Source organism: Podarcis filfolensis (genome assembly GCF_964270895.1).
Source record: "Podarcis filfolensis genome assembly, chromosome: 6".
Lineage (NCBI taxonomy): Eukaryota > Metazoa > Chordata > Lepidosauria > Squamata > Lacertidae > Podarcis > Podarcis filfolensis.
The window spans coordinates 57811400-57824680 of record NC_139609.1 but is presented as its reverse complement, the minus strand read 5'-3'; the positions used below and the strand labels follow the sequence as shown (position 1 = coordinate 57824680).

The following is a 13281-nucleotide window of genomic DNA, read 5'->3' as shown; positions in this document are numbered from 1 at the left end:
ACAATAATAAATAATGAAGTACAACATGAGTAATAAAAGAAGACAATTAAAAACCAATATGAGCATTTAATCCCTCCATTCAGTGTCACAGCTTCCACCTGAAAGAAGCTCCCAGACCACAATTTGGGAACTTCTGTTAGAGCTCAGCAATCTACGGTTTTAATGCACTTCTGGAAGTTTTGTGAAATGCCCTTCAGCTCCTTGAACTGGACATTCATTCTAACAACCAGGAATTAGTTTCACTGTGGCTTTGACACTAATACTCACCCTGCGATTAATCTACAGTGGTACCTCGGGTTACATATGCTTCAGGTTACAGACTCCGCTAACCCAGAAATAGTACCTCGGGTTAAGAACTTTGCTTCAGGATGAGAACAGAAATCGTGCGGCGGCCGCATGGCAGCAGCAGAAGGCCCCATTAGGTAAAGTGGTGCTTCAGGTTAAGAACAGTTTCAGGTTAAGAACGAATTAAGTACGTAACCACAGGTACCACTGTATACACTTTTAAAGTGCTGATGCATGCCTCTATACCCCTCACTAAACCAGCAATACACATCAAGAAATCTGGAGCTCTCATATTTGTTGGTTCACTTTTTTGAATTTGTTATTTTGTCTTCCTTCTGCATGCAAATGGCAGACAGAATATGAGGATAGAACTACACATTTCCAGGTATACATGGGGTGCTCAACCGCATGCTTGCTTAGTACCACTAAGGCACAGGCAAGTGAGAATGAACATAACACACTAGGTGTGCTTAACCATGCTAAGCGTGCCAGTTCTTCCTTGTAAATGCTTCCCTCTGGGCATTTTAAATCAGTTTTCCAGCAGCTGGGTTATGATGGAAATGTGCCAAACTAAGGAGGAGGGAGAATCAGGAGCACGTTTGCAGAGGATAATTGATGTGCACTGAACAGGGTACATATTCCCCTTCCCTCTTGCTGATATTCCACTATGAATGCCCTGACTTTCTCCTGCATTTGAAACTATTATGTTAAATAGTATATACATTTTTTTAAATAATAATAGAATTGGGAGCACACATCTTTTCAGATCTTAGGACATGTTGCAAGCCTAAATGACCAAGGTAGACAGGACCTTCAATATCCCAGGTGTAAACAGACATTAAGAGACTTTCTCTAGGCTACATAGCTAGCACATGAACCAGATCTCAAGCCATCAGTTCAGGGCCTTATAGGAAAGCTGCCCACCCACAGTCCCAAAACCAGCATTGTTCATCACTGCACTGTGCAGTTTCAGACAGGAAGTGTGATATTATGTCCAAGCCTGCATCTCTCCCCAAAGCCTCATGAACACTAAATCAGGCATCCCTTCTGCCCAAAGGGAGACTAGTTTACCCCAAATATAGTAAAATATTTTGGGATCAGTAAAGAACAGCTCCTGTTGATTGCTTGACAGGGAAGGCATTTACTGAGATTGCTAAGGGCTAGTTTATACATGCATAAATGACTTGATCGCTCAGTATTTGATCAACGCAGCCAAATGTGGGAACTGACAGTGAGCAACGGGAAAGTTCTGTCTGTGATGATGAAGCGATAATGCAGGGCTGAGCGACTTGCGGCTCTCCAGATGTTGCTGAACTCCAGCTTCCATTATCCCCAACTAGTAGCCATGCTGACGGAGGTTGGAGCCCAACAACATTGGGAAGGCAACTTGTTAACTATGCCTGGGTAGCACTCTGCATGGCAGATGGAAGAAAGTACCAACGTTAAAAATAAACTTCGTGCAATGGCTTGTCCACATATGCTTGTTGCTATTTGGCAATTGTAAGTGACGATCGTGCATTTGTGAATTGGCCCTTCATCGTTCCTATCATGCACCAGCATATTTGGTGGTGAATAGCATTGTTCTCTTGCCAGCTAAAGATCTTGCTGTGGGGTGGCCAAGGTGACATATTGTGGATTTCCCCTAACACCTGCAAATGCTCTGAGCAGTTCCTCACTGCCTGCTTCGTCACAAGGAAGCACAATGCTTGCCTTACCCCACTACAACCAAATACATAAACCGTTTCCAAAGACAATCCAACACCTTCAAGCACCTTGATTGTAGCTCAAAGGCCATCAGCAGTCACCAAACTCCAATCTACTCTGCCATTATCCTGTTTGCCCAACAACCTTCCGCCAAAGCCATTTGCATTGCTCTTTACATAGAATAAAGCTTTTTTAATATAGGAAAGTATGGGAAGCAAACAAAGTTGAAAGCAAGTCTCATCTTCATAGCGTACAAATTCCCCCTCTGAATAAGTGCTTGACAACATCACTCTCAACAGGATCCAGATAACCTTGTGACATCATAGAATCATAGAGTTGGAAGAGACCACAAGGGCCATCGAGTCCAACCCCCTGCCAAGCAGGAAACACCATCAGGTATAGCAGAAAAGGTTAGGTAGGCACTGATGCACCCTCCCGACAAAGTAAGGCTACCAGTGGCTACTAGTCATGCTGACAGTATGCTGCATCCAAGATCAAATGCAAAATGCCCCTGAATACCATCTGATAGGGAACAACAGCAGGAACGGGATATTGACCTAGTTTATTGACTTGTTTGTGGGCTTCCCGAGAGGCATCTGGTTGGTGACTTTTAGCAACAGGTTCCAGGATAAAACAGGTATTTGATCCAGTAGGACTCTCTTTACATTCTTACACTGCACCTGCTGAAATCCTTTATTCTTTACACAAATATTAAGGACCCTGTCTGCTGCAATAATGTGTGGTGTTCATAGCTGCAGTATGGAAAAGGTGGCATTTCTCCATGAATCTGAAAGATAGTTCCCACCAACCTAACTTGTGTCAGTGAATTCCAAAATTTAACTGTGTAGTGGTTCTTCCTTCTGTCTGGATCTCTTGGTGTTGCAGCCAACTAAGTTCTACACAGAGTCAATTAAATCAGTGGATTTAAGTTGGCCGTGTCCTTTAATTACAGTGGCTCTGTTCCATCATGTTAGTTGTATGCCCCTAGATTATAATGAAAGGGGAAATCTCATATTTACTTTATCCTCACCTTTTAACTAAAAAGCCCCAAATGTTTTAACTATTCCTCCTTGTCCCTGTACAATATTGACTCTTCTATAGAACTATTAACAGAACAGCAATCTGATCCTCCATTGTTTCCAGCCACCCTAAACCCAACAAATGTTTGGTTTACACATGATTTACCATGTTCTGTTCTAAATCTCTTAGATTATATTATTATAGAAAATTTCAAATGCTGTAAAGTAAGTCAATAAACAGAAGGTCCACTTAAATTATGGGTTGGATAGAAGGGGGAAATTGCATCTGATAGTTTCTGAGGTCATCGCAATGAGATAGCTATGGCTGATGGTTGACTAACTCTCAACCCTTGGCCATTACACTCTTCATCTCCTGCAGATGCAGCTGGTGGTAGAGCAGCTCTGCCTCATTACTTAACATGAGATGTTAATAATTATGACATTATATATTTTTACTATGCAGAAAAAGCAAATACCTACTATCGACATTTTCCCTCTAGCTGCTGACCACAACAGGCAGGTTATCAGATATGTGGTGGGCTCCTGACGTAGCATGGTACGCATAGCTATCAGAATACCCTGCACGAAAATGTATCCTCCAACACTTAAAAGCAGAACGAGACTAAGTAGATCACACAGATCAGAGGAGACATTTGGAGGCTATTGCTTTTATACCTTATTGTAGGAAACTTCCTTGATGTAGTACTGTGACTTACTTCCATAGTCACATGCAATGAGATAACCTGTCAACAATGGTACCTGCAGTTGATTGAGGTCTGGCCTCTGCTGAGCTTACCTCTCTCAGGACCAGTGTGAGATGTGCAAGGATTCCCACTTTCCACTTAAGAGCAGACCATCCTTCCTGATAAAGAGTTCCTGCCCCATGCACTCCATTTCTATCTCATCCACCCATGCTGTATCTTACTTCATGATTGTCTCTCACTTCCAAGACAGATGGACCAATGGTATGTTGAAACAGAAGGCAGTTTAATATGTTCATAGGATTTTCATTACCATCATTGCCACAAAACCATTTCAAGTCTCCCTACTGAGGCTTGGGATCCTTACTGTTAGAAGATTCAGTCACCATGCAGTGCTGTGAGTGTATTTCAGAGTTGGCAAAACACTAGATACTATGAATTTGATTTTTGCCACAGCATCATAATGCAAATTGCAACTTGGCAACTTCTGCAAGCATCTTTAAAACTGATTCTTATCAAAGGTTTCTGACATGATGCCATGCTGTGAAGAGACTGCAGTACCTCACGGAGTTTGAGGTACCCGAGATCAGCAGTCCTAACAATTCTAGCTTCTGTGCAATTGAAATACAGGCCTAACATGTTATGGAACAACTTGCAAAGCAAACACAACAGGCTTCAGTGAAGCAGAAAGCCAAGCAGACACAGGTTGTTGCTTTTTAATAAAAAAAAAGTTGGAATTTACCTTATTTGTTCTCGCTGTCACTTAGGAGAGCCTCCTCCTCCTTAGCAACAGGAATCTTTCAGGATACAGCAATGTCAGAGATTGCAGAACAATGATTAGAAAGGCAGGCATGCTCTTTTGCTACTGTAGTGGTCAGAAGAGCTTTATACTCTGCAACTCAAATTCATCTTCCTTCCAGGTTGCTGTGGAGCCAATAAAGCAGCAAAAAACCAATGCTGGAAGAAGCATGCTCCAAGCAGAGGATTCTGGCTCTTTACATGAGAACAGGCTGGTTTTGCCAAGTGCAGCTATGCCCTCTGCTGTCCAAGACTGACACTACTTTCTGCATCAAGGTTGTGGTTATAATGCATTTCTTCAGAATAAACACCCAATTTCATTCTTGGAAGGATGGTCAGCAGTGCTTGTCAACACTCTTCTTCCTTTGAAGTTTCTGTCACCTGACGTCATAGGATGTCAGGTGACAGCTGGACAGCCCCACAGAGCTTTCCCACTTCTGGGTCCATGTATCTTCCTTCCTAGAGCATTCAGATCTTGAGTGCACGCCAGCCTGGCTATCCAGACATCAGTCAGGACCTTTCCTTACAATTAATTGCAGCGCCAATTTTCTATACAATTTGCTGTCCATACAGCTAGTGTCAACACAAAAGGGGCTTCACAATCGAGCTGATTAGACTACACTTCCTTCCTTGTACAAATTAACATGAAGATAGAGCATTGATTCTGATAACATCAGAACAATGGAGGAATTAACAAGCAAGAAACAAGAAGAGATAAATGCTGAGAAAAGCATGGAGTTCTTTTTATCGCTCAGCATTTATGATACTTTCTGTAATTGATTTACAGACATCAAGTTAAGAAATACCTAATCAGCATCTCAAGTCCCTTCCTTAATCCTCCTCAAACTTATTCTATTTGTATTTTATTTTTAACTGAGTTTTCTCAAAATCAAAGTCCTTTAAAGCCCATCTTCCCTACAGCCAAACCTCCCACAAATACATTTAATTTTCTGACCAATGTAACCATTAGGTGATTCTTTCTATTGTTTCTTTCCACGGGTGGCTGCACTGTTTTGGCTGCTGAAAACGTGAAACAATGCAGCCAGCAGTGAATGAGTAATTTACAATCGTGCAGCCACAGAAAATAATGAATTTTATCATTTAAAATCATATACTGCTTAATATGTCAAAAAATCTCCAGGCAGTATAGTCTAAAAAACAATGTGTCATACACTTCCATGATTCTAGGAGAATGTTTTTTCAGCTTACTGTGTCACTGCCCTATATACTGTGCAACAAGCAGAATTTCCCCAGATGATCTAGCCCATCTGTACACAGACAGGTGAACTTTCAGGTAACCTGGTTGCAAGTTGTTCAGGGCTTTCTATGTTAACACCACCTTGAACATGGCCTGGTAGCTGACTTACAGGTGACACTGTTCCCTTGGCACAGGTGTAGAATGTGTACATCCAGGTACTTCACTCAACCTGGCCGCAGTCTTCTGCACCAGCCGCAGCTTCTGGACCAATTCCAAGGCAAGCCCCAAAGAGCACATGACACTAATCTAATCATGAGGTTAGAAATGCATGAATCATAGTGGCTAAGCTATCCTTGTCCAAGAAAGGGTGTAGCTGGCATACCAGCCAAAGCTGGTAACAGGTGCTTTTCACCACAGGGGTCACCCGAGTCCCCAGTGACAGAGAAGTATCAAAGAGCGCCCCCAAACTACACACATATTCCTTCAGGAGTGCAGCCCCTAACTCCCAGGCCTGGGAACTGTTCACCAAGTCTTCATCTTAGCAGAATTCAGCCTAAGTTTATAAACCCTCATCTAGCCCACTTTTTCTTGAGTCAGATGCTATGGACAAATACAGCTGAGTGTCGCCAGCATATTAAAGGCACTGTGCCTCAAATTTTCTAAATTCAGTGGTTCCCAACTAGCTAAGGAATATGGACCCCATTTTTCAAAGGTCAAGCCATGGACCCCCTATTTTCAAAATTTGGTATTTCTATGGTAGTTTTTAGGGGACGTGGATAGTGCTGTGGTGTAAACCACTGAGCCTTGGGCTTGCCGATCGGAAGGTCAGCATTTCGAATCCCCATGACGGGGTGAGCACCCGTTGTTCGGTCCCAGCTCCTGCCAACCTAGCAGTTTGAAAGCACGCCATAGTGCAAGTAAATAGGTACTGTTCTGGCGGGAAAGTAAACGGAGTTTCTGTGCGCTGCTCTGGTTTCGCCAGAAGCGGCTTAGTCATGCTGGCCACATGACCCGGAAGCTGTACGCCAGCTCCCTCAGCCAATAAAGCGAGATGAGCGCGGCAACCCCAGAGTCATCCACGACTGGACCTAATGGCCAGGGGTCCTTTACCTTTTATGGTAGTTTTTGCTTTGTGAATGGTGCCATAGAACCCCTGGATGGGTTACTTGGATGGGTTGGTCTTCAGACCACCAACTGGGAATCACAGTTCTAAATGAATTGCACTCAGTGGCTTCATATTGATAGTTGCACACCATCCAAATCTCTGAGCAGTGCGTTTCCAGGGGTTCTAGGTGCTTGCCCAGGGTTTGTTTCCTTTGGAATGCACAGTGGAGACTGTGGTGTCTTTATGATATATGGTTTATTTACGCATAGATGCAACCTGAACCTATGATGGAGGGGTTCACAGCATTAATACCTGAAGAGAATCTTGTTTCTCCTATGGCCACAGCCTTGGATTCCAGCAGAAATCATGCATAGCACTCCCTCTGGCATCTGTATGCTTTTAGCTTCTAGCTCACAAACCTCAACTCTGCCCTTTGACTTTCTCACTACCAGACAGCTGAGGGTGGTCGGCCCACCCATTTACCCTCTGGCACAGAGCAACTCCCTCTGTTGCCTTAAGGATCCATACTTAGGGCCTTTATGGCCCTTGCCTGGCTAATTCAGCAATTTGAATCCCTGCTAGATCCAGGAACTAGAAGAGTCTTGGCACATCACCTAACCTGCCAAACTCGTAACACTACCTATCTATAAGAACAAGACATCTTTTTTTTTAAAGGGAAAGAGTAGGGTGTACTCTATACTTGCCTGAGAAATGAAGCAACAGCAGGATAAGAGATTTTCATCAGGGGAAGAAAACTAAATTAAGGGAGCCAATCAGAAGACACTTCCAAATGTTGATGGGAATGTCACTAGTATCTTCTAATGAAAAGTTTATTGCTAAGGTAACATTGTAATTTGGGCTGAACAGTTTGTTTTCTCCTGTATCATTATAGAACTTTTAAGATTTCTACACCAGGTGCTATGGATAATAAGTAACAAAGATGTACTAACAAAAAGTTTTATTTATAAAGAACTACAATTCAACACGAATGTAGAAAAGTTATTGAAAATTATGCAAGCACAAATTAAGTAACTGGCTTCATTCTTCACACTTCAGACACCAACGGTAGAATTGGGAGCGATACTATTAAACCACTGCATGTTTTCTTCTATAGGTTTTAAAGATTAAAATAATAAGCAAAACAGACTCAATAACTATTTCTAGTTAGAAACACTCTGTAGAAGAGTAATATTGTCTCCTTTTAACATGATTCGACCTGCAATGAAAAAAAAGTGCCATTAGATCTATGGGAGTAAAAAAGATGCCCCTTTTCTGACAACATTATACCCCTTTTCTACTAACATCTTAAATCCAGTTTTCAGTTCATAGAATCGTAGCATTGGAAGGGGCCACAAGGGCCATCTAGTCCAATTCCCTGCAATGCAGGCTGCACAATGTGGAGCTCGAACTTGTGACCCTGAGATTAAGAGTGACATGCTCTACCAACTGACCCACTTCAGTTACATTCGTCATTTATCTACACCAGTCTTTCTCAACCTTGGGTCCCCCAATGTTTTTGGACTATAACTCCCACCATTCCTAGCAAGCATGACCAGTCATCAGGGATGACGCGAGTTGTATTCCAACAACACCTGGGGACCAAAGGTTGAGAAAGGCCGATCTAAACTGTATAATCGGTACTAAAAATATTGGCAAGGGTGGCAAAGTACAGTACTGTACAGCATTAACCCTTTCTCTTTTCCCTTTCTATGGCCTAACTCTTTCATGCCCTCAATTATAGCATTAATTTGCTATCCAAAAACATTCAAGTAACATCCTAGGAGAAGATGAACTGCAAATATAATAAGACTTAGAGTAGGTAATATTTACAGATAAAAAAGCAGCCATTCTTCCTCTTCATGTTATTTTTCTACTACCCTTTAATAAAAATTTTCATAGCAGTTTCACAGTAGTATTAAAAGGTAATTCTTTACCACTTGTTAAGATCATAATTGGACACTGGAGAAAGAACATGCCCATTTGACAGGCAACAGTCAGCTCTTTTTCATACTTAGTGGTTGAAATCCAGCCCACTAGGAAATTTGCAGAAAGGCAATAAAGATCCAGGCTCAGCAGGGCAGTGAAAGCCCAGTGGCTAAAACCCATCTGGAAGGGAACATCTGCACTAGATGTAACCTTCAAATAGGTTTTTCATGGAAAACATGGAAAGTACAATTGCATTTGCTAATGACAAAAGGGAATGGTGTCCTCAACACTCACCCAGCTGTTTCCTTGATTTTGTCTTGGAGTGAATCTCCTCAGCATCATCCAGAACCAAGTTCATATATTCATCAAATCCCTGTGTAAGCCAAAATAGTTGTCTATGACTCACATTGTTTTAAGGAAAGCAGAACACATGATAAGGTAGGAAATAAAGCGATATATCCCAGTAGTGAATTCAGACAGCCTGTTAACACCATCACATGTTGCCTGATTTTATATAAAAAAGTGCATAACCCAATTTGCCAAAACAATGACACAAACCTCCAAATCAAGACACAATTAAACTAAAATAAAAGTTCAATGCTGGACATGCAAGACTTTTCTGACAGTGTCAGGAATTAATTGTGCTCTTTGGGTCTTCAGTTACATTTTATTTATTTTATTTTAAATTTATTGTTTTATTGCTTCACCATCTTAACTTTTACTGTGTCTTGACAGATACTGTAATGAGGGCATAAAAATGCTGTTACAAATAGAAAGTAAAAAAATTAAAATCATAAAATGAGCAGCGTAAAATTAATAAACTATGTAACTCAGAAGCAGCATTAAAAATGTAAAACAGTTTTCAGTTATTGTTGTTATTATTAATTGAATTTATAAACTGCCCTATAACCACATAAAATAGCTTTAACCTGGCATTTAAATTTGATACCAAATGAACTTGCCATGGCAAGAGAGGTACCGTATTTTTCCCTCTATAACACGCAGATTTTTTCTCCTAAAAAGGAAGGGGAAATGTCTGTGCGTGTTATTGAGCGAATGTGTGGTCCCTGGAGCCAAATGGCAAAAAAAATCAGGCAAAAATCAAATCGCGAGTCTCGGAGAAGGGAAACCTGAAAAGAGGAAGTGGCTGCTTTCCTGCATTCTGCCTCAGGGTCTTACTGCCCACCCTCCTCTGTTTCCTTGCTGTGTTTGCTCAAACGGAACAAAGAGCAGGGAAAGCCCCTCCCCTCCAGGCAAGCAGAGGGGAAAGCAGAGTGTCGTCTCTGTGCTCCGGTGCTGCTGAAAACATGCAGGAGGGAGGGAGGGAGGGAGGGAGGGAGGGAGGGAGGGAGAGAGAGAGAGAGAGAGAGAGAGAGAGAGAGAGAGAGAGAGCTGGCTGGCTTGGGTGGGTAGGTGAGGGAAAACTTTTGCCTTCCTTTCCTCCCTCCCGTTATACCCCTCTCCTGCATTCTTAGCCAGCTGCTTCTCTGCACACCCCTCTCGTGCTCCTTGTCCATTCTGTATTTTTCCTTCCTTCCCCACTTAAAATGTGGTTAAAAAGCATGGATCCACATGGATCCTCAGGATCTTTGCATTGGGTCACCCCAAATTCACCATCAGATCACATAGCATGTCCATGGCTACAGCCTGCCCCCCAAAAATCACACACGCACTGTTGCCTGGGGCTGCAATGGTGCAAAAATGTGGTTAAAAAGCATGGATCCACATGGATTCTCAGGATCTTTGCATTGGGTCACCCCAAATTCACCATCAGATCACATAGCATGTCCATGGCTACAGCCTGCCCCCCCCAAATCACGCACCCACTGTTGCCTGGGGCTGCAATGGTGCAAAAACGTGGTTACAAAACATGGATCCTCAGGATCTTTGCATTGGGTCACCCCAAATTCACCATCAGAGCACATAGCATGTCCATGGCTACAGCCTGCCCCCCCCCCAAATCACACACCCACTGTTGCCTGGGGCTGCAATGGTGCAAAAACGTGGTTACAAAGCATGGATCCACAGGGATTCTCAGGATTTTTGCATTGGGTCACCCCAAATTCACCATCAGATCACATGTCTGTGGCCACAGCATGAAGCACAAAAATGATACATCCACTGTTTCATTCAGAATGTTTTTTCCCTTGTTTTCCTCCTCTAAAAACGATGTGCGTGTTATGGTCAGGTGCGTGTTATCGAGCGAAAAATACGGTAAGCACAATTATACAACCTTGTGAATCATGCAAAGGCACAATCATTTACAATACCACATGCTTCATGTTAGTAGGTGTAGAAGCTAAAGTTACTTGAAATTTAATTAAGCAGGAATCATTTTCTGGGTGGTTTGCTTCTGATAGTGTGGGTGGGTGTGAAGAAAGAAAAGAGAGAAACAGTGATGGCAATACTCACAATAATACAGCCTTCTATCCTCATGTTCACCTGTTCATACAGCCACACCTGAATTCTGGACCTCTGCAAAGTAAATAGTAAAGGAAGTATTTATAATGGTTCCAAAGAGGCTTTCACAAATTCAGTTGCCTATTGAAGATATCCATGGCTTTCACATGAAGAACAAAGGGCTGCCAAATCATACTTGGCTTTGGAAAAGGTAGAAATTCCAAAAGCCAGCATGACATTAAACACACATCCTGTGCATATTCAGAAGGTGTGAACCTGAATCATGGATTTGTACCAAGCCAATCCAAAATGTATGGATGTCTTAATCCAAACCATGTTTTTGAAGTACTGAAGCACTACACAACATCATACTTTGTTTGAAATGTTTATGGTTTATTCAAGACAAAAAGGTTTCTCAAGACATTTTATAATACGGCATAAACTTCCTAGAGCCTAGGTAATACTTTATACATGTTACAGTGTTTCTAGGCATAGTGACGAAACATCAGTTTTTAAAGACCCAATTACATAGGCACTGGTCTTTTTTAAAGCTACTCAATTCTACAGTGTAGTTAAAATGCCATAAACAGAGGCCATGGAAATGGATGGTCAATGTTCAAATTAGGACATAACCTAGGTTTCAAGGTGCCATTTAGCTCCTAGCTTTCACATCTCAGTTTCTAACACTGAACAGCAGGAAAGTGAGGTAAAGGTTTGCCTGCCACATTCGTTTTAAAAGTTCACACCAAGCCCTTGTAATACAGACTATATACGCTCCCCTCCAATAAAGCAAAATACCACACCCTATGATTTTATAACACAATAAAAAATTCCAGATCTCCTGGCCATTTGCTCTTCATCCACAAGTTATACTGAATATCACTACTTGTTCAAATTCATTAAGAAGTAAAAATCCCAAATTGTGTTTACTTACATTCTGTAGGTATCTGAAGATGAGGTTCTGCAACAAGTGGCTTAAGGAAAAACACATATACATACATAAAGCAGCACCAAGCAAGCCAGTTTTTGACAGTGGCATTAGAACCGCCACCTCCACTTTTCAACATATATTGAGGCAAACAGGTTAGCAACTCCGAATTAGTATGCCTTGTCGTTTCTAATCAAAACCATTCCAATTTACTTTGGAAGATTCCTTTTGAACATTTGGCTGCTTTCTGGGTCGAATTTCAGACGCATTTTATCCACTCCCCACAAGTCTAGTCTGTTTGCCAGCATTTATATTCTGCCCTTCTCCCTCACGCTTTCCAGATGAACGGGGTATAAATAATAAATTTTTATTAAGTTGTTTATTAATTATTATTATTGTTGTTATTAAAGAGGATTTCAAGGCTACCCACAACAGCGCATGTGTGGCGTCGCTACATACGGCGCATGCATTATTATTATTATTATTATTATTATTATTATTATTATTACTCAAGAGGATTTCAAGGCTGCCCACATTGTTCAACACCACTCCCCAAAACACTGTGAGGTGGACTAGCTTGAGAGCGTGGAACCGGTCCATTTTTACTGCTGACTGGAAACAACTGGGGATTTGAACCCAAGTCTCCCGGGCCAACGACCTGCACAAGCTACGCGACACAAATCAATGTCTTCCCGCCACTCCTGCACCGAAAATTTCCTCACGGGAAACCAAGCGCCTGCTTCTCTCCTCGCCCCTTCAAACCCCCTTAACTACCCCCCGCCCTACGAATCTCAGGACACCTTCCTTGGGCACCACTGCTTCGCTCCCCCCCGCCCGTTACCATCCCCTTCCCACGCCGGGCCTGCTTCGCTTCCCGAAAGCCACGGAAGGATACGATGGGCTGCACCATCACTTTCTGCACCTTCTGGCCTTGCCCGCGGTACGCCATGGCCGGCAGCTGGGCTGGGAACTACTCCCGACAAGAGGAGCCGACTTAGGCGGGACGGGGCAGCCAACGGTCAACTCCTCTCACTCCTCGCTTTATCCCTCGCACGCGCGCGGGCCGACGCTGCACCGACGTAGCTAAGAGAACTTCCGGCGCGGGCAGGAAGCTAAGCGACAGCCGTTCGTTTTTTTGCATCACAATAGCGAGGCTGAGAGAGCGGCGCCCGCGTGATCCGAAAAGGGCCAATCGCGCAGGCGTCCCCGCCCTCTTC

General features: G+C 42.7%; 1 protein-coding gene across 1 annotated transcript; it reads right to left on the bottom strand.

Moving 5' to 3' along the window:
- Positions 1-7753: 7753 nt before the first annotated feature.
- On the bottom strand, positions 7754-13188 carry SNRPE (small nuclear ribonucleoprotein polypeptide E). Its single transcript, XM_083618101.1, has 5 exons — positions 12960-13188; positions 12071-12097; positions 11149-11211; positions 9031-9109; positions 7754-8026 (listed from the first exon to the last, which is right to left on the bottom strand). The coding sequence occupies exons 1-5, from the start codon at positions 13011-13013 to the stop codon at positions 7971-7973; spliced, it is 279 nt and encodes a 92-aa protein (XP_083474227.1). The 5' UTR covers positions 13014-13188; the 3' UTR covers positions 7754-7970.
- Positions 13189-13281: the final 93 nt, after the last annotated feature.

Coding starts and splice junctions, on each gene's coding strand:
- SNRPE (XM_083618101.1), bottom strand. CDS start 13,013: ATGGCGTACCGCGGGCAAGGCCAGAAGGTGCAGAAAGTGATGGTGCAG. Junction 12,098..12,959: donor AAGTGATGGTGCAGCCCATC/GTATCCTTCCGT, acceptor CACTTGTTGCAG/AACCTCATCTTCAGATACCT. Junction 8,027..9,030: donor AAAATCAAGGAAACAGCTGG/GTGAGTGTTGAG, acceptor TTTTCATTGCAG/GTCGAATCATGTTAAAAGGA.